We start from the raw sequence: 21,960 nt of genomic DNA on the forward strand, positions 1-21,960 counted from the left end.
ATCCCACAAAGTCTGGAACATTATTATCTTATATGCTACTGGTGAATTTTTATGGTAGTTGCAAGATCATATCACTAAAGTCCCAGAAATTGGCTTTGTCAAAAATCGCCCCGTGTCGGTTAAAAACGGCAGGTCCGGTCAGGTGTCTCGGACGGTTTCGCGAGATGTGCAGCTCCGGCGATAAAAACAATCTCAACTGTAAAGATTCCTGAAGCAAAACGAACCTTCTTCCTCAGACACAATGCTTCGAAGCTTATTAGTACCTCGAGCGGCCGCCAGGTCGGCTTTCAAGAAATCATCATCGTAAGTATCCCATCAATTGTTCAATACCTCAGTGTTCTAGAGGCTGACAGCATTCTCAAGTCTTCCCGCTGTAATCGCCCCTTCATCAATTGCAAGATGGTCGAGAAGAGGATACGCGACGGAAGCTGGTGAGCTATGCGGACAAAGTAGATTCATGAATCTAGAGCTAATGTTCCAGTAGAGGAGAAGGATTTGGTCATTATCGGGGGTGGTGTTGCTGGATATGTTGCTGCCATCAAAGCTGGCCAAGAGGGCATGAAGGTATGTTTCGCAGACACGGAGGACCCTCTCGGCGCATATTTAACATGCTGAATAGGTCACATGTATTGAGAAACGAGGTACATTGGGCGGAACATGTCTGAATGTTGGCTGCATTCCCTCGAAAGCTCTCCTCAACAACTCGCATCTTTACCACCAGATTCTCCACGACACGAAGGCTCGGGGTATCGACGTCGGCGATGTCAAACTGAACCTCGCACAAATGATGAAGTCAAAAGATACCGCTGTCTCTGGCTTAACGAAGGGTGTCGAGTTCTTGTTCAAGAAGAACGGCGTCGAGTATGTCAAGGGCACAGCATCTTTCGCAGGCGAACATGAGATTAAGGTCAACCTCACCGAGGGAGGGGAGAAGACTATCATCGGAAAGAACATTCTCATTGCCACTGGTAGTGAAGCCACACCTTTCCCAGGGCTGGAAATCGACGAGAAGAGAATCATCACCAGCACAGGTGCCATTGCTCTTGATAAAGTCCCCGAGAGCATGGTTGTCATTGGCGGAGGAATCATTGGCCTTGAGATGGGCTCAGTCTGGTCAAGACTAGGATCAAAAGTCACTGTCGTCGAATTTCTCGGCCAAATCGGTGGACCCGGCATGGATGCCGAAATCTCGAAAGCCGCACAAAAGATCTTGAAGAAGCAAGGCATTGATTTCAAGCTCAACACCAAGGTCCTTGGTGGCGATGCTACAGGTGACAAGATCAAGCTTGAGGTTGAGGCTGCCAAGGGTGGCAAGAAGGAGACCGTAAGTGGGACCTGTTTGCTCTCAGTGTAGTTGCTAATCACGAGCACAGCTTGACGCCGATGTCGTGTTGGTTGCAATTGGTCGCCGACCGTACACGGCAGGTCTCGGATTAGAAAACGTTGGTCTTGAGACCGATGAGAAGGGAAGATTGGTCATTGACCATGAGTTCCGAACCAAACTTCCACATATTCGCGTGGTCGGTGACTGCACTTTCGGCCCCATGCTTGCCCACAAGGCTGAGGAGGAAGCCGTCGCTGTTGTCGAGTGGATCAAGAAGGGCTACGGACACGTCAACTATGGTGCCATTCCATCCGTCATGTACACCCATCCCGAGGTCGCGTGGGTTGGCCAGAACGAGCAGGAAGTCAAGGCTTCCGGAGTGGAGTACAAGATCGGCACATTCCCATTCTCAGCAAACTCGAGAGCGAAGACAAACTTGGACACCGAGGGTTTCGTCAAGATGATTGCTGATGCTAAGACGGATAGAATTCTTGGTATTCACATCATCGGCCCGAATGCCGGAGAAATGATTGCTGAGGGAACGTTGGCACTCGAATACGGTGCTTCAACAGAAGATATTGGACGAACGAGTCACGCACACCCGACTCTTGCAGAGGCATTCAAGGAGGCTGCTATGGCCACTTACGGAAAGGCGATTCACTTTTAAGCATACCCCATTTGTAAGATAGGTAGATAAAATGAACATGATTGAGCGGAAAGATTATTTAATTGCTAACTTTAAGATGAGCACGAATGAACAACTCCAAAAAATCCAAAAATCTGCATTGTAGATATCTAGTCAAAATCCATTCATTATCCATAATCATCATTCCACCTGTATCGTTGAGACCTAGTAAGGAATGTATCCTTTGATTTCCTTGCATCTTTAATCATGGATTTTGAGTTTTCGTAAAGAAACAAGGTAAGGAGCGTTGAAGGAGTGGTAGCATGAGAGCACCCAGGAAAAGGCGTGTTGAAATAGTGAATATTGTCAAGCATCTAGGACAACCGTTGTCAGTGGGCCCACGCATCTTGAAACGGGCCAAAATACTTACAGAAATGTAAAAGACTGATACCAGAAGAGACAAAACTGTTCATGGTGCTGAAGCCGTGGCGTAGAGGCGAATGTATAGTGGGTTGCGGCGAATCGCAGACTACGGGTATCCGAATCGGTACGCTCCAACCCCGAGCCCACCCAACCCACCAACTGCATTTTGGATGCCAATTTGCTCAAAAAGTGGATCGTAATACATATCACAAAGTCCAACACCGAGCCCACCAAAACTGCTACTTTGTCGAGTCAGAGTAGATTACAAGATGAAGGGGATATGACATACCACGCGTCAACGTCAACTTCATTCCCTGATCCCCAGTCACAGAGGCCGCAAACACATGGTGCTTGTCCGAAGGGATCATTGATATCACCTCGCTGAGAGCAATTTTGACAGACGTGGGCGCCCGTAGATTCGATAAGCTCACAGGGAGCGCGGTTACTTACGCGCTGTCCTCGCAACAGTGCAAGTTCTGCACCGAGCGACGGTCCACCAAGACCATGGACCCCTCTGTTGGCAAGCACTCCTACACCAAGCCCTCCAAGACCAAGACCAAGACCAAGACCGACTTTGTTAGCAAGTACTCCTGCACCAAGCCCCCCACCAAGCCCTCCAGCTCGCAGACCGAGTCCTCCAGCTTGCAAAGCTCCGCCGAGGAGGGAGCGTCGGCCAAGTCCACCCAGAGCACCTAGTGCGCCAGCGTTGCCATAGCCATAACTCCCGAGGCCCCCATAACCACGACGTTGTCCCACCAGGCCCAGAGGGCTCAGAGGGCTCAGGTTGCTTCCTAGACCAAGTCCGTAGCCTCGACCGCCGAGGACACCTCCTCGGAGCTGACTGCGTCGATTGCCGATCATAGTTGCTGTTTTCGTATTATGTGTTTGTTTGTGTAGTAGGGCTCAGTTGTAAAATCCTCAGTGTGTCTTGTAGCAGAAAAAGAGGAGCAGGAAAGTGGGAATTCTCCAACACTATATAGGCAGTTAGTACTGATGTTTCACAGAAAACATTGCCCGGCGAGATTGCCATCGCCTTGGCGTCTTGCTAAGCATATTGCTTGCACAACGTAGCAATTGGGGCTAGACACTCGACGAGAATGTGAAAATGAGGACAGTTATAAGCTGAGGGGCCTAGATTGTCAACTACACAGTATCTTTTCCGCCCAATTAGAGTGCTTTCCGCATTAGATCGCCATTTTAGATAAATTGTGCAACCGCTCTAGACAACTAAGAGGTCCTCGTGAGAAACAACTACAGATTGACTGGCTCGCATTGGCCAGAGATACAGCAAACAAAAGCGATGGAGTGCGACGATAATGGGCGCAGAGATGCGGTGAGAACTGGATGTGGCAAGCATCATACTGTCGCAAAGCTCTTGTGGCAGAAAATATCAACCAGCATGGAAGATGGCTTGGTGGAGAAAGGGAAAGTGAGCCCACAGGCGAAATTGATGAGGCGACATACCTCGTATTCATCAGAAGATCCCACATAACTGGTTGTCAGGGCGCTCTCATCTAGCTGGGCGAAAGAGAACACAGCGGGTAGATACTAGACAAATGATCAGAAATCTGTTGAAGATCTGTTCGCCTTGCCTGGGCAGTATCTGTTGGCAAGCATCAATCACACAGCCATTAGGCATCAGTGAAAGTGTGTGATACAATGTAGTATGACTCTTCTTAAGCCTTGAGTCTGAGAGTGGAGCCATGAAGTCTGGGAGGGGAACAAACACACCCATCCACGTGATGAGATTAATGCAGCAAATCACAAGGCAGTCCGACGACGAAATAGATAAGTGTGCTCATTTAAACATGCTCCAAGTATCCAGAATGATAATGATGTCTCAAGGGCTGCAACTTGTAGAGAAGCATATAGCAAAACATAATGGCAGCTGTGGGTAGCACTTGCTACGGTTCTTCCAGGAAGTAGACACTCCGCAGAGATCTTAGAAATCAGGGCCAACGAAGCCCATTTTTAGTATTCATCGGAAACGTGATCGAGTCATACTAGAGGCACCTTGTGGTAGGTACCTAGGTAGGTAATGTTCAGGTTGTGAAATTATCTAACTTGAGTGGTATAAACCTCATCAGCACGATACTACTTTAAAAGCCCGAGAGAGGGACAGTCAGGCACTTGAGACACTTGTCCACGAATAGTGTCCAGACATATCTAATGGTTAGAGCTCTCGTAGACTCTGTTGGAGAATGGATGTCAATGTCGATGTCGTCCTTAAGCTTTGTGGCAACCCTGCTCAGGTACCACTTTTTAGCGAGCCAATAGCTCTGTCGCGGGGCGGGGCACTCCCGAGCGTTTCTAGTTGTGGTCTGAACTTTGAAAGCTTCACCGAGACTTTGTCACCCCAGACTTTCCCAGAACAATGCGTCGATTCTGAATAAACGATTCTCCTCACCACCCATTGCCTTTCTATTGCTGTGCTACTGAAGATGTCTTTTACAAAGAGCCCAACTCGGACAGAGACCATCCTATCTCGAGGACAAGTCGAAGGTCTCATTGCAGATGGACGATCAATCATTATCCTCGACCAGAGAGTATTGAAGGTCGATGCTTGGTTGAAGTATCATCCCGGTGGCGACAAGGCTATCATGCACATGATTGGTAGAGATGCCACGGACGAAGTAAATGGGTATGCCTCGAGAGCTGCACGTCGCACCGCTCCAACTAACTGGCTCTATGCAGTTTTCACTCCCCCGAAGCTCGCAAACAAATGGAACGATATCGAATCGGCCGTGTTGAGGGCAGATGGAAAAACTTTGTACCTCCTATTCAAGGTGGAAAGTTCAGGTCATATTGTGAAGGTGTGGCCGATTCCGAGGACGAAGAGCAGGTTATTGAAGATCACTCCATGGACTCCGATATATCACGAACACCCTCGCCCATATTTGATGCAGAGATTCGGCAGCGCCTTGCTAGGAAAGCCGAATTGCATTCGTCCTCTGCATCGTCAGTTTCGACCGCTGCAGAACCGGACGATGGTATGTCTTACCTGGATGCTCGTACCAAAGAACAGATCGATTTAGACATCGCCAAATATCCACCGCTAGACCTTGACACCCAGGATGAGGTCGTGCAGAAGTACCGAATTCTGGATCAGCGGCTGAGAGCGGAGGGTCTTTACGACTGCAACTATACGGCATATGCCGTTGAAGCCTGCAGATACACATTTCTCTTCTGCATGATGCTACTTTTCCTACGTTGGGGATGGTACGCCACCAGTGGGATGTTTCTCGGATGCCTATGGCATCAACTCGTGTTCACTGTACATGATGCAGGGCACATGGGAATCACTCACAATTTTGTTATCGACACAACCATCGGAATCATCATCGCAGACTTTATAGGCGGTCTGTCTGTTGGATGGTGGAAACGCAATCACAATGTCCATCACATTGTCACAAATTCTCCTGAGCATGATCCTGATATCGAGCACATGCCATTTTTTGTTATTTCACACAGGTTCCTAGAGTCTCTCACTTCCTCCTTCTATGAACGGGTAATGGCCTTCGATGCGGTTGCGAAATTGATTCTACCGTATCAGCATTATTTGTACTACCCTATTCTCACTTTTGGACGTTTCAATCTATATGTCCTTTCATGGGAGTATCTCATTCGCGGACTTGGTCCGAAGAAGGGTCCTGCGTGGTGGCATCGCTGGCTAGAGATCACGGGCCAGGTTTTCTTCTGGTATTGGTTTGGGTATGTTATCATGTACAAGACGATTCCGACCGCTTCGGGGCGTTGGGCTTTCCTCATGGTCAGCCACATGGTCACCATGCCCCTGCACGCCCAGATCACATTGTCTCACTTCTCGATGAGCACTGCGGAGCTCGGGCCCCACGAATCGTTCCCCCAGAAAATGCTTCGGACAACAATGGACATCGACTGCCCACAATGGCTCGATTTCTTTCATGGAGGCCTACAGTTCCAGGCCATTCACCATCTGTTTCCCAGGATGCCAAGACACAATCTCAGAAGGGCTCAAAAACTCGTGCAAGAGTTTTGCACGGATGTAGGCATTCCATATGCGTTGTATGGATTTGTGGATGGAAGCAGATCTGTGATCGGTAGACTCGAGGAGGTCGGGAGGCAGGCGGCTATACTTGCAAAATGTCAAAAGACACTCGCTGAAAATGACGAGATATTCCATGGGCACTAATATATCTTGTCACTTATTGACCCCGCAGTTTGATACAGGGCTTGAAGCCGCTCGCCGCGGTGTACACTTCATCAATAAGATCATACTTGTTACCTCAACACCGGTTCCATGCTTCTTCAGATCGACGTACTTAATTTCAGCAATGTTCCTTCGCGTTGATGCATACAGGCGAGAGAAACCCGCCTGGGATATGTCGGTGCCGGGAGCGCTAGCCCACATCAGCTTGGTGTCGTAAGGTGTGCGGGCAAGAGGGAGTTGACGATATGGTGGCATCGGGCAAGAGCATCGATACTCAACCCGGTTTTATTCTGGTTCTTTCCATTCATTTTCTTTTGCTAAGTCCCAGGTTCAAGTTCAATCCAGCCACAAATCAGCAATCAAACTACCATTGGCCGTCGAAAGGAAGGAAAGAGACATCAGGCCATCAATACGTATCATGACAAGTAGCATGATAACCTTACACTTTCCTATAGGCAGAGTATTCGTCAGTTGGCATTTTCTTTTGAGGTTCAGCCTCCTTCGTAGTACAAGCTCCAGATGATCATAGGCCTCTAGTGAACTGGCTTTGCAGTGGGCGTGGGGCACAAGTCCCGTGCATCAGCGCCTGTATGTGCATTGAAGAAAGCCCAGACCACGGGTATCCCAGGTTAGTCGAATATGGTGGCGCTCGTTCAGCCAGCGAGGGCTTGCCTAATGAATGAGACATGGGGAATGATTGAGCTAGCGCTCCTTCTCACCGAGAAGTTGAGAATGAGCTAACCAGGCCCGTTCCTAGCATACGGGAACTGCCTTAGGAATCCTTAGTCCTGTCGCGCGGCGGACCGTCGTGGAGAGTCTGAAGTATGATGATCGTCCGCCCTTTAGTGAAGAAAGTGGATATTTAAAGATCCTTATCAGATCGTGGCCATGTTGGATCTTCCCGAGAGGAAGGATACCTGCATCGAAACCAAAGAGGTCCGTCCGCGATTGCCGCACTTCTATCAAAGCTCGGAAAAAGAAAAAAGTGGTCATTTCTCACATTGCGGGTACCAACGTTATTCGGGCTACAGAGGATGAGGTTGAGAAATGAAGATTTGTCGATGGCCCTGCTTCCTTTCCCGGGAAAAAAGATGGCCAAGGAGTTCTCTCACGAAAAAGCAAAAACGATCTCCACCACGGCACACCCAACTGACATATAAGTTCTTGCAGCTTCCGTTGAAGAATGCCATCCTGTGGACAAGCAAATTCCACCTTCTGAAGCCAAATACACTTAATCATCGAGTATCGCTACATTCTTGTCAATCGTCTCGTCGCCAACTCATTTCATAATTTCACCTCGAGAACCTTTCCTCGATCCTATTTACGTACACTGCACTCCAGCATGCCCAAATATCATACATACGAGTCGGCAGCAAGAATCTTTAGGGCAAAGGGAGACGTGAGTCTGCTCTTATGCGTGAGGGTGACAAGCTAATCTTGGGAGAATCAGTGCCGTGAGTACAGAGCAGCTCTTCAATCTGCACAACTGCACGAACAGGAGAACAAAGCCAAAGAGAGCAGAAAGCAGAGGTGCTCTTGCACGCAAGACAGTGTTTGCGATGCTCATGCTTCCGAAGCCAAGTGAGATGGAGTCTGGACGCAGACCCGACAAGGGAAGCTTGGTGCATGAACAGGGGTAGCGAGATGGGACGGAGACGGAGCCACGGAACAAGGGGGCGTGGATCCTTGGGTTGGGCGCACGGCAGGACTGGGCAGGGGAGGGTTTTGAGGCGAGCTGGGAAACATTTTATGATTTTGTTGTACTCTACTCGGCGTCATGGGGAGAAGAGAAGATGCGAGAGAACCGGTTCTGTTTCCGGGGAGTAATGTTTCTTTTGTCGGCATCAAAAACGAGATCGGAGTTTGTCGCATTTCATTCCTTGAATAAACGGAAGAGGGGAGCTCGAGGAGTTGTTGTCCGGGTTGCTGCGAACACGAATCTTATGTTGATTGGTACTTTTTCTACACACACAATGAAGATCTCATATTGCTTTTGCTTGTGTGATGCGATGCCGCCGTGGCTGACAATACCGTTGATGATGCAGGCTTTTGGGGCTCAAATTGTTGGAGCGAGCTTTGCTAGGCTCGAGAGCCGATTCGAGGGGGAACAAGTTGCTGCTTGGATCTCGGTTTTCCTTTCGACACCGCAGGAGCAAGATTGCGGAGAAGAAATTGGGTCCGATCGTATCCCGTAACTATACCCATGGCCATGCCCCTGTAGATGTTTCTTGGGCTCAGATTCGAGATTGGGATCGGACCAGGTGCAGGAGAGTGGGATATTAATTTCGAGAGGGCTGGTTCCTGCAAGCCGGGGGATTAGTGATCTGACGTCTCCATCCGCATCGGAGCATTCCACTCTGGACTGTAGATATGAATGAATTCAAGAAAAGGTGACTGTCTTTCACAGATGCCCCTGCTCATGCCCCTAGACTGAAGAGGACCAGGAATGTCCATCACGTGAACCGTCACCACAATGTTCCGGCCGATGATAACCCGGTGAGACATCGATATCGATGTGACCCAGAACATAAATGCGTTTGCTGTGTACTGACCCATCCTCTTGATATGGGGCGAGTTCGCAACCATGGCTGATCGATGACGTCGTTCTTGACTTGACAACGATTATTTGCCCAAGATTCTATTTTGCAACAACCATTTAAACTTCTTGACAAATCATTCAGGCAGCCTCGCGTGCATTGTTCTTTCCCTGTTTCTCCGCTTTGGGACTCGAAGCGCAACCCAACAACAACCCCAGAAAGTTGCAAATCTCCTTCTTCCATTCCAGCATACCATGAGACTTGGAAGTAGATAAGCCTCAGCATGGATCCAAGCATCCAACGAGCTCTCAATGATAAGCTCTATGACAAGCGGAAGGTCGGCGCTCTCGAGTAGGTCACGCTACCTAACATTGAACTTATGAGCTACTAACCGTATCCTAGCCTTGAACGTGTTATTCGAGATCTTGCCGCTGCTAAAGAATTCGAGAGGATCAAGAAGATAATAGAGCAACTTTGCAACGATTACGCCTATGCAGTGCACCAGCCTCACGCCAGAAATGGAGGACTTATTGGGCTTGCCGCTGCAGCCATTGCTCTAGGACCAGTATGTTAGATTCACCAAGTAGTAAGTGACCTGTTTAATCAAGTATCAGGATCTAGCACGTTATCTGGACGTTATTGTTCCTCCAGTACTCGCTTGCTTCACCGACCAAGATGCAAGGGTCCGTTACTATGCATGTGAAAGCATGTACAACATTGCCAAGGTAGCAAAGGGTGAGGTCTTACCCTACTTCAATGACATCTTTGATGCTCTATGTAAAGTAAGTTTGGAAGTTTTCCGAGTTCTTGTATTTGCTCACAGTATTATAGCTTGGCGCAGACTCTGAGCTTTCCGTCAAGAACGGTGCTGAGCTCCTGGACCGACTGATAAAGGATATTGTTTCAGAATCTGCAGCAAATTACGTCTCTATCCTTCACGCCTCTGAAGAATCAGCGACTGAAACTGACAAAGAGACCCCGGATGCTTCTGTTGACACGCCCACGGCTTTCTCACTCGCACGTTTCATCCCACTCCTAAAAGAGCGGATCTATGTGATCAATCCATTTACGAGAACTTTTCTGGTTGGCTGGATTACCCTACTTGATTCCATTCCAGACCTTGAGCTTGTCTCATACCTTCCAGAATTCCTCGGTGGTCTATTCAGGTTTCTCAGCGATCCGAATCGTGACGTACATGTAGCGACACAAGGGGCGTTGGAAAGATTTCTGAGCGAGATTAAGCGTATCTCTCGGGTCAAAAAAGGGCTCGAAGAGAGTCGGAAATCTCGAAGTGACGGAAAACGCAAACGATCTGGCTCCATGGACAGCGAGAATTCAGTCGCGCCCGAAGGAGGAGCTGATGAGGATGATGATGAGTCGACCACTGCCGCCGACAAGGAGGAAACCACCGATGAAGATGATTGGGTTCCAGGGCAGGACGTCCAAGTACGATTTAAGGAGATCTTAGAGATCTTGACGGCCAATCTTGATAGTCCTCTCGGTAAGTATTACACTGCTTCAATCTTGAGCATGAGCTAAACAATCCGTAATAGAAGAAGATAGTCTGCTTGAATCGTTGAGATGGATAGTAGACCTTCTTGACATATGCCCCGAGGAAGTTCTACCTTTTGCGCCTAAAATCCTCGCCCATCTTCTCCCTGCTATGGCGAGTGGCGTGGAATCCATTCGCCAAGCGGCTTCACGAGTAAACACGTCCTTAATGGACTACGTGGTATCCCTTGCGGACGAAGGAGCACCCTCGGCAGCCCCTTCAGCTGGTCCTTCTAGGATTCCCACTTCCATCGTCAAGGACTCCGCTAACAACGATCGGAGAGACTCGTCCACCAACACCCGTGGGTCTATTTCGAATTCGCGGGAACTAGACAGAAGAGAGTCAGAAGTCCAGACTCCACCTCCACCGTACAAGACTCCAACACCAACTTCGCCGTCTCAACCTTCTCAACCACAAGTTGAGCTGGACTATGCTGCGGCTGTTGCTTCTCTGACATTATTATTCTTGAATGACCACGAAGCTACCAGGGTTGCGGCCTTGACGTGGCTCCTCATGCTTCACCGAAAAGCGCCGAGAAAGGTGCTTGCATTCAATGATGGGACATTTCCAGCCCTGCTCAAAACGTTGTCAGATCCGGCTGAAGCAGTGGTCACTCGAGACTTGCAGCTATTATCTCAAATATCACGAAATAGCGGCGATGATTATTTTTCTTCCTTCATGGAGAATCTTCTCCAACTCTTCTCAACGGATAGGAAGCTACTTGAGACGAGAGGGAACTTGATTATTCGACAGCTTTGTATCAGTCTGAGTGCCGAGAGAATTTACCGGACTCTTGCTGATTGCATAGAAAAAGAAGAGGATGTGGAGTTCGCAAGCATCATGGTACAGAATCTAAACAACAATCTCATAACAGCTCCAGAGCTTGCCGAGCTTCGTAAGAGGTTGCGAAACTTGGAGACTAAGGTCCCAACCCCCCATCTGTGCTCCTGACCAATCATGCTTACACTTTATAGGACGGACAGACCTTCTTCGTTGCACTATTCAGATCCTGGTGCTACAATGCCGTTGCTACTTTCTCGCTTTGTCTTCTTGCACAAGCATACGAACAGGCTTACAACCTTTTACAGATATTGTAAGAATGAGTTTTCTAAATAGAAATCCTACTAATATCGACCAGCGCAGAGTTAGAGATGACCGTAAACATGCTCATTCAGATCGATAAATTAGTCCAGCTTTTAGAATCTCCCGTTTTTACATGTAGGTGATAGGTGAACCTCTTGAGATCGTTTATTGATATTTTGACAGATCTTCGATTGCAACTTCTAGAGCCGGAAAAGTATCCTCACTTGTACAAGTGTCTTTATGGTCTCCTCATGTTGCTTCCTCAGTCATCAGCTTTTGCAGCGTTGAAGAATAGACTCAATAGCGTGAGCGCAATAGGCTATTTGCATATCGCACCTCGAGCGTACGTACCTCAATCTCGTAATAACAGTGTGGTCGACTCTATCTCTACTTTCCATTTCCATCAGCGTCAAAAAAGCTCCGAGACTCATACATCCTCATTTAGCGCGCCAACAAATGCTGGTCCATCTAGCTTCGACAGGTCAAGTCGACTAAAAGGCAGGGATGAGGCTGGAATTCGATGGAATGAATTGCTCGAGAAATTTAGGAGTGTCCAAGAGAGAGCAAGGAGAGCACAGAGACCAGGAGGTGACTTTGATGATAGATTGAGCGAAGTACGTGTTGGTGATGGTCTGGATGTGAGAGCTTTCAAGGATCTGGCACGTTTACAAGGGCCACCTCTACCAGTGAAGGACACACCGGCAAATCCTTCAGGTGGTCAACCAGCTGCAAACAAGTCGAAATCAAGCCTGGGGAAGTTTGGACGGCTAGGAGGAGCTGTATCTGGTGGTCGACCAAAGAGATGACTGTAATGGCGTACACGAAACGTTAATCAAGCAGGAGTATAATGCATGGACGTTTGGTAAATAATTTCATTCAAGTCCTAGTTTTCTTCGGACTTTCTCGTTCCACTAAACCCTCGAACATGGCATCTCTTTCAAGTGTCAAATCTCGAAGCTCAACCCTAAGGCGTTCTAATTCTAGCCTAGCCAAATCTGTATCTTGCGGAAGACCATGATAACTCTTGATCTGTGCTTCGAGATCCTTCACAATGACCATCAATGCTTTGAACTTGTCCTCCTCCGCTTTAACATCTTGTATCGTAATCTTCGGTGTCCCCGCCGATGTAACGAGAGACGATGTGCGGTCTCGAAGTTCTGGTAACTTCGATGCTAAAGTCTTTGCTTTTCGCTGATATTCGATCGTCTGCTTCGATAGATTCGAGGGAGGTTGATAGGCCTCGCTTTGCAAGTCTCTTATGAGGGTGTTGATAACCTGGAGTTCCGAGTTCAAATGAGATTCGAGGATAGCAATGCGATCAGTAGTCTGCTCCAGGTCGTAGGAGGTAACCTGCAGATCAAGAATACTTCGTCCTAGCCTCTCAATGTCTGGTATCGGTTGCTTCAACGCAACACTTGCATGGGAAAGAGCTTCAAGGCTGGTTTGCCCTTCTCGCGGTAAGGATTCTTCGATGGAGGTGACTAACTCCGCATTCGGGTCTGTCTCTTCTTTTGCCTGCAGGTCTTGGAGTGCCTTCGCCTCGACTTTGGCCAGTAGATCGCGTTCCTCATCGGCACTCTCGTTAACAGCAGCGAGGGAGAGCAGTGCTTTCAAAGTCTCGTTGTTTCGCTCAAACGGCGGTGGGGTTTTGCCCAGGAACTTGGTGGACAGCCAGCTATCAACATAATTCCAATCTTTTGCGGCTGCCAATTGCTGTCGTGCCACTGACGGGGAAAAGATCGCTGAGGGAGAGAGATGTGCCATTTCTTCGTATGTAGTGGTGCATCGACAAGAGACGAAGATTACTGAGCAAGCGATTGTTTTGATTCCCATGCATGGCTGCCATCAGGTACCAAGGTGGGGCGTGGCACAAGGCTGAGCTGCAGCTAAAGGGACGCTAAACACAGTGAATGTTCCAGGGTAAAACGGCCAATGACATCTCCTCAAAAGTAGTAATCGACAGCCTGGCCTCTTCTGAACCATCTTGACAGCGAGACTATTTCATACTACATTCTTCTCTTTCCCCCTCCAACCCATTGTCAACTCCACACGACCTCGAGACTCTATGCACGATCATTCACGATGATTGTCAATCTCTCGGCTTTGGCGTTCGCCGCAAGCATACTGTCCTCAAATTCTCTGGTGCTCGCTCTATCACCAGCAGATATTCCTTCCGATACCCCAATCTCGTCCCTCCTCGCATCCGCCAATGCGCATCTTGCCAAAGGCGAAACGAACGACGCTCTTACATATTATGACATTGCCATTTCTCGCGATCCCGAAAACTATCTCACATACTTCAAGCGCGGTGCTACGTATCTCTCTCTTGGAAGGACTGTTCAGGCCACCCAAGATTTTAATAAAGTTCTAACGATTAAGCCTGGCTTTGAGGGTGCTCTAGTACAACGTGCGAAGATTCACGCAAAGAACGGAGACTGGGATGCGGCAAAGAAAGACTTCACTGCCCATGGCAACTCAGAGGAGGATCTGGCTCAACTCGAAGAGGCTAAGGGCGCTGCTCATTTAGCAGTTGCCGCGGAGAAAAGTGGTAATTGGGAGGAATGTGTTTCGCAATCTGGAGTCGCCATCATGGTTGCCAGCAAGATGTTATCATTACGAAAGACGAGAGCCCATTGTCGATTTGAGCGAGGGGAGGTTCAAGAGGGCATGAGTGATCTCAAGCATGTCTTGCAGATGCAGCCAGGAATGACCGAGCCGCACATGCAGATATCAGCAATTACATACTACGGTTTGGCAGACTTGGAACATGGTATGGATCAGATGCGAAAATGCTTGCACTCGGATCCAGATTCCAAGAAATGTAAGAAGCTCTATAGGCGGGAGAAGACACTGGACAAGCAATTGGCGGCTATCAAGAAGCATATGGAGAAGAAGCAATATGCCAGCGCTGTCAAGCTATTACTTCCCGCTGGAGAGGACGTGGGCTTGGTTCAAGATGTCAAAGATGACGTGAAGGAGTTCCGAGAAGCAGGTACTATTCCCGAACACGCTCCGAACGAACTCGAGTCTTCCATTGTGCAGATGGTTTGCGAGGCCTATCATGAAGTGAGTTCTGTCCGAGTTTGACAAAAAGCTGGTTCATTTACTTACAGTTACAGATGAAAAATTCCAAGAAGGCAGTGACTTGGTGTGATGAAGCTCTTACCTTGGACGAACATGCTCTCTACGGTCTACTCAACAAAGCACAGCGACATATGGAGGCTGAGAATTTTGACGCGGCTATTGCATCACTCAATGGGGCAAAGGAACACCATCCTGGAGCACAACAAGTTAATCAATTGTTACAAAACGCCCATACTGAGCTCAAGCGAAGCAAGACCAAGGACTATTACAAGGTTCTTGGTCTGACTCGAGACGCTGATGAGCTACAAATCAAGTCCGCGTACCGCAAGATGGTCAAGCTACACCATCCGGACAAGGCTCACAAGCAGGGGATTACGAAAGAAGATGCAGAGAAGAAAATGGCTCAGGTCAATGAGGCATATGAAGTTCTCAGTGATCCTGAGTTGAAGCATAGATATGATCAAGGCGATGATCCAAATAACCATGAACAACAACGCCAGCACCCATTCCATGGAAGTCCATTCCAAGGAGGTAGCCCATTTGGTCACGGAGGTGGTCAACAATTCAGTTTCAAATTTGGTGGTGGGGGTCCAGGAGGATTCCCCTTCGGTGGTTGATGAAAAGCGTACGTATTGGCGTTGGTATTGCTTTAGGAGTTAAGTTGGCGGCGATCAACAATAGTATCATATCTTTGCAATGTGCATTGGATAGATAGCATAAGAGTGTATAATATACACATGAGAGAACAATAACATATATCACTAGTGATTCACGTTTATTATTTTCTTAGATAAAACTTTAAGTATTAAACGATACTTTTTTACAATGTAAAACAAGTAATTAGTATACTATAAGTTTTATTTCTACCACGTTGCTCGCAACTAAGACTTTTGATCTAAGTCTATCCGTGATCATATAATAGCCTAAGTCTGGTCCCTACCTCACAATGAAAATATATTGGGAAGAAACAACGGTATTAGTCAATACACAAAAGAGAACACTTGATAAAAATGACGAACTTGTACTCGAAGGACTCTAAGCAGGCTAAGGCCTATGCTGAAGTATGTTGTGGCAACTAATTTGCATATCCCCCGCCTACCAATTCACACATACTGATAACCACCAGACTGAGAAAGCAACCGACCTTTCAGGAATAAGTCCAGATATTTTCGTGGCTGCTACTTTTTACGCCGTCTGTTGACCCACCCGTACCCTTCGTAAACTGACTGACGACGAAATATTGTTTTTAGGCTGGAATAGAATGGGATACTGAAAAGTCAATCGAAATAAATGCAGACATTGACTCTGATGAAGAGGGAGATGGGCCAGATGCGGCTACGAAGAAGAAATCGGCTTTGAGTGGGTTTGCTGCTGCATATGTTGAGCAGATTTCGGAGGACAAGGGCTGGAATCTTGATTTGGAGTTCTCTGCTTCTCTGCAAGGAAGCCAGGAGAAGGAGAGAGATGCGTTGTAGATTGTTTCTGTTGGGTCCGTGAAGGTAGAGGGCATGAATGCGACTGCTGTCTATCTGATTGGTAATTGTTTGACGATACCTTCGTTTCTGTGCAAGAAGGTGTCGGACTTTGAAAAGAGAAATAAACAAGTACACCCAAACGACAAGACGCAGTGAAGCAAAACAAAATGATCGCGACGGGTGTACGGAGATCTCTATCAAAAGTCTGTGTCAACGAAGTGGTCCAGCATATAAATCTGAAAGCTGATTGCGCCTTCGATCACTCGTAACTTTACAAGGTATCGAGATTCACAAGCCTTTAGCGACCGAGTTCACTGTAAAACGCAAGACTTTCGTCACCGATTTGAGTATATAGAGTACTGCATCAACTCATATAAACATGTGGTGCCCTCTGAAGAAGCAAGCTGGAATAGAACATAAACTGCTACTAACCGAAAGACTTCATACTGCCAAAATGCTCTCAAATCATCATAATCAATTCTATACATCAACCCTTCATCGAGATCAGCAAGCACACTATATTTATATCTCCTTCCCCATCCCATAATACAGAGACTCCTCGTAACATGGTTGCGGACCTGTACACAAGAATCAAGAAGGGAGAAAGAGACAAGGTTGCGAGGTTGTACTGGAGAAAGATGACAGCACATAATGTCCTGCCCTAAAATCACCATATTTGTATGTTTGGCATTGTCAGTTAAACGTTGTTCTGCAGGACTTAAGTAAAGCTTCCACCTATTTCGCAACATGCATCAGAAATCAGGCATCTCAGTAGGAGGCTCATCATAAGAAGTCAATCCAGCATCAAAGCCAGACCCAAAACCTTGTCCTGGCTCAGCAAGCTTACAAGCAGCCAAAGCTGCCTCGATAGTTTTCAACACCTCCCTTGAGCTTGGTCTATCTTGCCAATTTTTCGCCATGCAATGCGCGATTGTCTTGCGTAAGGTGGCACTGTAAGGAGCTCGAAGGATCTCTGGGCCTAGAGAAACGACGAGTTTGTCGGGAGACAGCTCAAAAGCAAATTCTCCGAATAGGGTGAACTCATCAGCCGTACTGTCCTTAATATAAAAAAACTCATGCCCACGATTGATCAAATGCCACATGATTTTAGCGGCCGACCAGAGATTCGACCAAGGTCCATATTTCAGGTTTGGATCATAATCAACTTCCGGGCCGGTGACTGGTTCGTCCTCTCCCGAGCCCCTTTCTGAGTCGAATGTTGACCATTTCGGTAAGTTTACCACGCTCACGCGGTTCCCGTCTGAGTCGTACTCGTTCCGAGGCGATTCAGAAATCGCCTCAGAACGGGCCTCTCGTGACTTCCATATATCTATCGCCTTAAGTTGCTCCTAGTTTGACATCAGTGTATTGCACGATGAAAGATTAATCAATACATAGATTAACATTGCGCACTTACGGGGGATTCGAAACCAGGGGTACGCCACTGTGAAAGCAGCCAGTCGAACGTTTGTGCTTTGGGCGGTTGGGGCGCGAATGCTGAACCGTCAAAATCTCCAAACTAAGTTCAATTCAGCCTGGTACAAGGAAAGGGAAGGAAGAACCCACTTTGAGTACTGGAGTTTTTAAATGATTGTTGTCATTCGTTCCAACAAATACTAAAAGACTGATTAGTAGATATTGTAGCTGCAGCAACACAACTAATATAGAACATACCGTTTCCAGGTTTGATATCCAAATGTAAGACACGAGTATCCCAGCTCTCACCGTCAAGCAACTCGTTGCCATTCTTCATGGCCGCAACTCCTAGCACTAAACATTGGAAAAGACGCCAAATGAGCTAAAAAGAGATATTGTGTTAGCACACGTGTTTCCCTATTGAAGTGAAAATCATATACGAGCAAAGACCATAAAGCACCCAAGAGTATGCTTTCTGATTGGATAAAATGGCAACTTGCCTCTTCCGGCACAGGCTTTGCCGCCGTGTATCTTCTAAGCTGATGTCAGTGACTGCCCTTCAACCTCATCGCGAGATGAATGATCTTACTCTCTCAGATCTCCAATAAATTTCTCCATATCCCCCACCTTTACAGTATTCGGTATATAGTCTAGCAATCATGGCAGGCGGCGTGGAATTTGTTGAAAACGCTTCCCGAAAAGGGTTCGGTTCTCCCTGGGATGACTCTACGACTGAATGTTTGTAAAGTTTGACTATATGTCTTGAGTTGGCTTTGTTTAACAGTTCCATGAAACTTGCCTCCTTTTCTGAATCACCAAGACCATTAGCTTGCTTCACAACAACGTGCTTGATAGACGCTTCAGTGTCCGATCGTGACCAAAGACCTGCTATGCCTTGGGTGCCACGACCAAGGACTTTGGTTCCTTTCCAAGCATTGCTGAGCGTATCTTTCCAAGTTGCTGCACTGGCTAACCAGCTGTCCTTAATATTATTTACTTGCCGATTTTCCTTTTCCCTTCTTGCTCTTATGAACTCGGCATCCTCTTCATACTTGGGGTCACCTGGTACGCCCAGGCCGGCTCTGCGGACTTGAGTTTGGGTGCCCGCGGGTCGGATGAGACCACGCCTGAAAATAAGGTCGACTTCTCCAGACAAACTATCGTATCTATCTCCAGGAAAATCTGCCAAAAACTTGCTTCCGTCCTTAGGATCAGTTTTCAAGACTCACACACTTTGAATCTTCTCTAGCGCTAGAGTACGATATCTTTGCGTAGGGGGTTGAAGACGCAGATCCTCGTCTGAATCCTCAGCAGCTCGTTTTCGTTTACCACCTCCAGTTAGTGAGTTCATGATTGCTGGTTGTTGACTGTCGTTGATTCGAAGGGAAGGGCTCTGTCGGTATTAATGTGGTATAAACAAAGAGTGTTGCTTTGAAGGGGAATCGTGGGCTTTGTTGGCTCTGTTGGTTCTCAGAGGCTATCCCGATGCGATGCATACTGCAGTGGGCACAATGCTTGCGGATATGGGAACAAAGGACATGATATCCAAAAAATATTCTGTCCCGATCCGAAGAATATTGTTGATCGAGTCCTGAGATAATGTGGAAGAATGCATCCTGCATCTGAGAAGCATTAAATTTTCGACTTGTGGTAAGAATTATTGACTCAGATATTGTTGATGTGTGCTTGAGTTTGAAATAATTGTGGGAGAGGGAAGTGTTGCATATGGACGGCGGCGGGAATCAATTGCCGACGTAGAAACAAATGCTGTCATGTTGAAACATAGCTGTTTTCATGATTCAAGGAAGTATTGGATTTAATATTCTTTGTTGAGGAGATCCGGGAAATTGAATAAATGAAGTTAGGCTGAACTGCTACTCAGAAGGAACAAAGGGCGCATATCGAGAACTGCCAGAGCAAGTTCTTTGAGCTCTGTGTGATATAGACTTGGAAGTTCTCAAGCCCTCAATCCCATGAGCCAGGGTTGGGAATGGGGTTAATCACAGGAAATCTGTGGAAAACTCATGAGATTTGGATGTGGTTCACTTTCTGTAAAAGATATAGCACTGGAGCATTCTTTATGACTTCCCTCCTGGACATATATCCTAACCATTTCGAGATTTTGCAAATTGCAGCGGTTTGAACTTTGTCCTAGGTGAAATAAGCAATGTGTACATTACCAGAAATTGGCACTTGCCATTTAAAAGGCTATAGGCGGACTTGTGAGGCGCAGGTCACTGGCAATCCAAAATATTCTCGAGGTTTGAGACTCTGAGCGGGGGAAAGTTGGTTGTTTGATGAAAGGAGAATGTCCTATTAAAAATAGACGATCAAGTCGAGACTTCTCGACTGACATCGGAACTGCCAACTGCGCTTCCGTATTAAAAGATTTATACATAATATACACATAAAAAAACAATAATACGCATCACTAGTGATTCACGTTTGTTACCTTCCAGAACAAGACTTAGGCATCAGAAGATACCTCTTGCAACGTAAGATAAGTGACTATTATACCATAGTTTTTGATTTCTACCACGTTGCTCGCAACGACGATCTTTCATCGAAGACCATCCGTGATCATGTAATAGCCCAAGTCTGGTACTATAGACCGTGGCCCTCTAACTCCATACCGGAACGCCATCCAGCAAGCCAGCCGACCATGCCATGCAAAACCACATACCACAATGTTTCAAGATCAAGCAGGTTGCTCATATGCCCGTCTAATGACCCTCGCAAACTGGTCGACCTTGACGTTCTCCCTAACAATCGTTCCCTTGGCTTCATTCTCTTTGTTCAAAGGTACCTTCACGACCGTTCCCTCAATCTCCCATCCACAAACACCATTGACAAACTTGTCGAAGCCTTCGCTTTGCAGTCCAAGCCATGACTCCAATACCGAGCGCTCGATTTCACGGACTGATTGAGAGATGGTGAGGGCGATTCGGATACGGATCAGCTCTTCGAAGCCAGCTACATCGGCAACGAGATCGGCGTAGAGGTCATCGCTATCGAGGGTCGCCCAGAATTGGCTGTAGGAAGCTTGGCCGAGGAGGTTATTGAGGACGTTAAGCTTTTGTACCGCTTCGGAGAGGGGTGCGTCGCCTGCTGCTGGGAGGGCGGATTGTGTGCTTGCGGGCGTGAGGATGTGCGGTGGGAGGAGGTGGAGACAGAGGGAGAAGTCGGGGGAGGGGAAGACGGTCAAGGATTTGACGAGGATGTTGGTGATGGTTTCGTCTTTCGTGAGGTGGGGGTTGAATTGGTATCTGATGGGAAATGTATGTCAGTAGCTCGCCTTTCGAGATCTTGAATGAGATACATAGACGAGGTAAGAAAAGTCTTTCAGATAGAGCTAATAGAAACTTCAAAGGCTGGAGGGATTCATTCTCCATGCCCATTCAGGTAATAGGAAACGTTAAAAACGATCATCACTTTGACATATCCGCACGCACAGAGTGGACTCTGTACTCACAATTTTAAGAGCGCCAGGTTTGCGTAGGCATCGTAGGTCTTTTCTTCACACTGTTGGACGACGTATTCTTGGAAGATGCTGGTGGTCTCGGGATTGTATCTATCGAGACCATTCAGGATCGCGTCGATGTGCTCTGGCCTGTCGGGTGCATAGTCGAATGGAACGCCCATCTTGGCGTCTTAAATGGCGCTGCGGATGTGGTTGTGGAACGGAAGATTCGATTCGAAAATGGTTGTCGTCGTTGTGCTAGAAAAGTTCACACAATTTCGTGGAAGTGCGAACCGGCCGATTAGCGAGCTAGAGGGGTAGGTATCACGTGAATGGGCGCTGTCTCTGATCTCGACTTCTGGAATATCATCCCATGAGATCAATTTGAGTGATTGCTTGTAGAAAATATGATCTTTGGCTCATTTATTTGTTCTGCTCGTAATACTATGGGCGGCCAGTTTGACTTCAAGGAAGTTGAAATTAAACCTCAATACGGGCATCCACAGCAGTCATGGAATCCTTAAATCGATTGTGGGAAGCGATGAAGTAGAACTTAGACTTTTCAGTACTTGAAGTATAATCAGAATTTATGGATGCGAACGACTACAAATTTAGCAGCAAATCTCAAGTCTACTCCATCGATAAGTAAATACGCAATGGTTACATCTCGTCAGATTGGCCAAGATTGCCCGAAAACAGAAGTAGAAATCTAGGGAGTCTGTTCGTTGCAGTGTACTTAGCTAGCGCTGCTTCTGCTTATATCTACCTTGAAAATTAACAAGCATTCAGAGA

At 47.2% G+C, this 21,960-nt stretch overlaps 9 protein-coding genes across 9 annotated transcripts; 5 read left to right on the forward strand and 4 right to left on the reverse strand.

Moving 5' to 3' along the window:
• Positions 1 to 208: 208 nt before the first annotated feature.
• On the forward strand, positions 209 to 2,220 carry LY89DRAFT_689276 (dihydrolipoyl dehydrogenase-like protein). Its single transcript, XM_018215878.1, has 5 exons — positions 209 to 303; positions 364 to 431; positions 485 to 564; positions 620 to 1,324; positions 1,374 to 2,220. The coding sequence occupies exons 1-5, from the start codon at positions 242 to 244 to the stop codon at positions 1,989 to 1,991; spliced, it is 1,533 nt and encodes a 510-aa protein (XP_018064969.1). The 5' UTR covers positions 209 to 241; the 3' UTR covers positions 1,992 to 2,220.
• Positions 2,221 to 2,315: 95 nt separating this feature from the next.
• On the reverse strand, positions 2,316 to 3,233 carry LY89DRAFT_723225 (uncharacterized protein; the record flags this gene model as incomplete). Its single annotated transcript, XM_018218797.1, has 3 exons — positions 2,316 to 2,323; positions 2,380 to 2,531; positions 2,662 to 3,233. The coding sequence occupies 3 exons, from the start codon at positions 3,231 to 3,233 to the stop codon at positions 2,316 to 2,318; spliced, it is 732 nt and encodes a 243-aa protein (XP_018064970.1).
• A 1,580-nt stretch (positions 3,234 to 4,813) lies between these two features.
• On the forward strand, positions 4,814 to 6,543 carry LY89DRAFT_700577 (fatty acid/sphingolipid desaturase; the record flags this gene model as incomplete). Its single annotated transcript, XM_018217132.1, has 2 exons — positions 4,814 to 5,013; positions 5,067 to 6,543. 2 exons carry the CDS (start codon positions 4,814 to 4,816, stop codon positions 6,541 to 6,543), a joined length of 1,677 nt encoding a protein of 558 aa, XP_018064971.1.
• Positions 6,544 to 8,128: 1,585 nt separating this feature from the next.
• LY89DRAFT_246633 (uncharacterized protein) lies at positions 8,129 to 8,864 on the forward strand. Its single transcript, XM_018206155.1, has one exon. The coding sequence runs from the start codon at positions 8,355 to 8,357 to the stop codon at positions 8,754 to 8,756; it is 402 nt and encodes a 133-aa protein (XP_018064972.1). The 5' UTR covers positions 8,129 to 8,354; the 3' UTR covers positions 8,757 to 8,864.
• A 92-nt stretch (positions 8,865 to 8,956) lies between these two features.
• On the forward strand, positions 8,957 to 12,749 carry LY89DRAFT_626059 (ARM repeat-containing protein). The gene is made up of 9 exons (XM_018211092.1): positions 8,957 to 9,449; positions 9,501 to 9,663; positions 9,713 to 9,880; positions 9,930 to 10,599; positions 10,652 to 11,574; positions 11,625 to 11,743; positions 11,789 to 11,868; positions 11,917 to 12,076; positions 12,179 to 12,749. Exons 1-9 carry the CDS (start codon positions 9,382 to 9,384, stop codon positions 12,537 to 12,539), a joined length of 2,712 nt encoding a protein of 903 aa, XP_018064973.1. The 5' UTR covers positions 8,957 to 9,381; the 3' UTR covers positions 12,540 to 12,749.
• Positions 12,610 to 13,541, reverse strand: LY89DRAFT_710443 (uncharacterized protein; the record flags this gene model as incomplete). Its single annotated transcript, XM_018217829.1, has 1 exon — positions 12,610 to 13,541. Exon 1 carries the CDS (start codon positions 13,495 to 13,497, stop codon positions 12,610 to 12,612), a length of 888 nt encoding a protein of 295 aa, XP_018064974.1. The 5' UTR covers positions 13,498 to 13,541.
• A 164-nt stretch (positions 13,542 to 13,705) lies between these two features.
• LY89DRAFT_655323 (TPR-like protein) lies at positions 13,706 to 15,579 on the forward strand. Its single transcript, XM_018212338.1, has 2 exons — positions 13,706 to 14,799; positions 14,853 to 15,579. Exons 1-2 carry the CDS (start codon positions 13,816 to 13,818, stop codon positions 15,432 to 15,434), a joined length of 1,566 nt encoding a protein of 521 aa, XP_018064975.1. The 5' UTR covers positions 13,706 to 13,815; the 3' UTR covers positions 15,435 to 15,579.
• A 1,465-nt stretch (positions 15,580 to 17,044) lies between these two features.
• Positions 17,045 to 19,059, reverse strand: LY89DRAFT_723230 (kinase-like protein; the record flags this gene model as incomplete). Its single annotated transcript, XM_018218798.1, has 6 exons — positions 17,045 to 17,641; positions 17,710 to 17,811; positions 17,859 to 17,908; positions 17,967 to 18,090; positions 18,298 to 18,890; positions 18,942 to 19,059. 6 exons carry the CDS (start codon positions 19,057 to 19,059, stop codon positions 17,045 to 17,047), a joined length of 1,584 nt encoding a protein of 527 aa, XP_018064976.1.
• A 1,180-nt stretch (positions 19,060 to 20,239) lies between these two features.
• On the reverse strand, positions 20,240 to 21,435 carry LY89DRAFT_689282 (eukaryotic translation initiation factor 3 subunit K). Its single transcript, XM_018215879.1, has 2 exons — positions 21,181 to 21,435; positions 20,240 to 20,974 (listed from the first exon to the last, which is right to left on the reverse strand). Exons 1-2 carry the CDS (start codon positions 21,348 to 21,350, stop codon positions 20,407 to 20,409), a joined length of 738 nt encoding a protein of 245 aa, XP_018064977.1. The 5' UTR covers positions 21,351 to 21,435; the 3' UTR covers positions 20,240 to 20,406.
• Between the last annotated feature and the right edge of the window lie 525 nt (positions 21,436 to 21,960).

Source organism: Mollisia scopiformis (assembly GCF_001500285.1).
Source record: "Mollisia scopiformis unplaced genomic scaffold LY89scaffold_25, whole genome shotgun sequence".
NCBI classification, from domain to species: domain Eukaryota; kingdom Fungi; phylum Ascomycota; class Leotiomycetes; order Helotiales; family Mollisiaceae; genus Mollisia; species Mollisia scopiformis.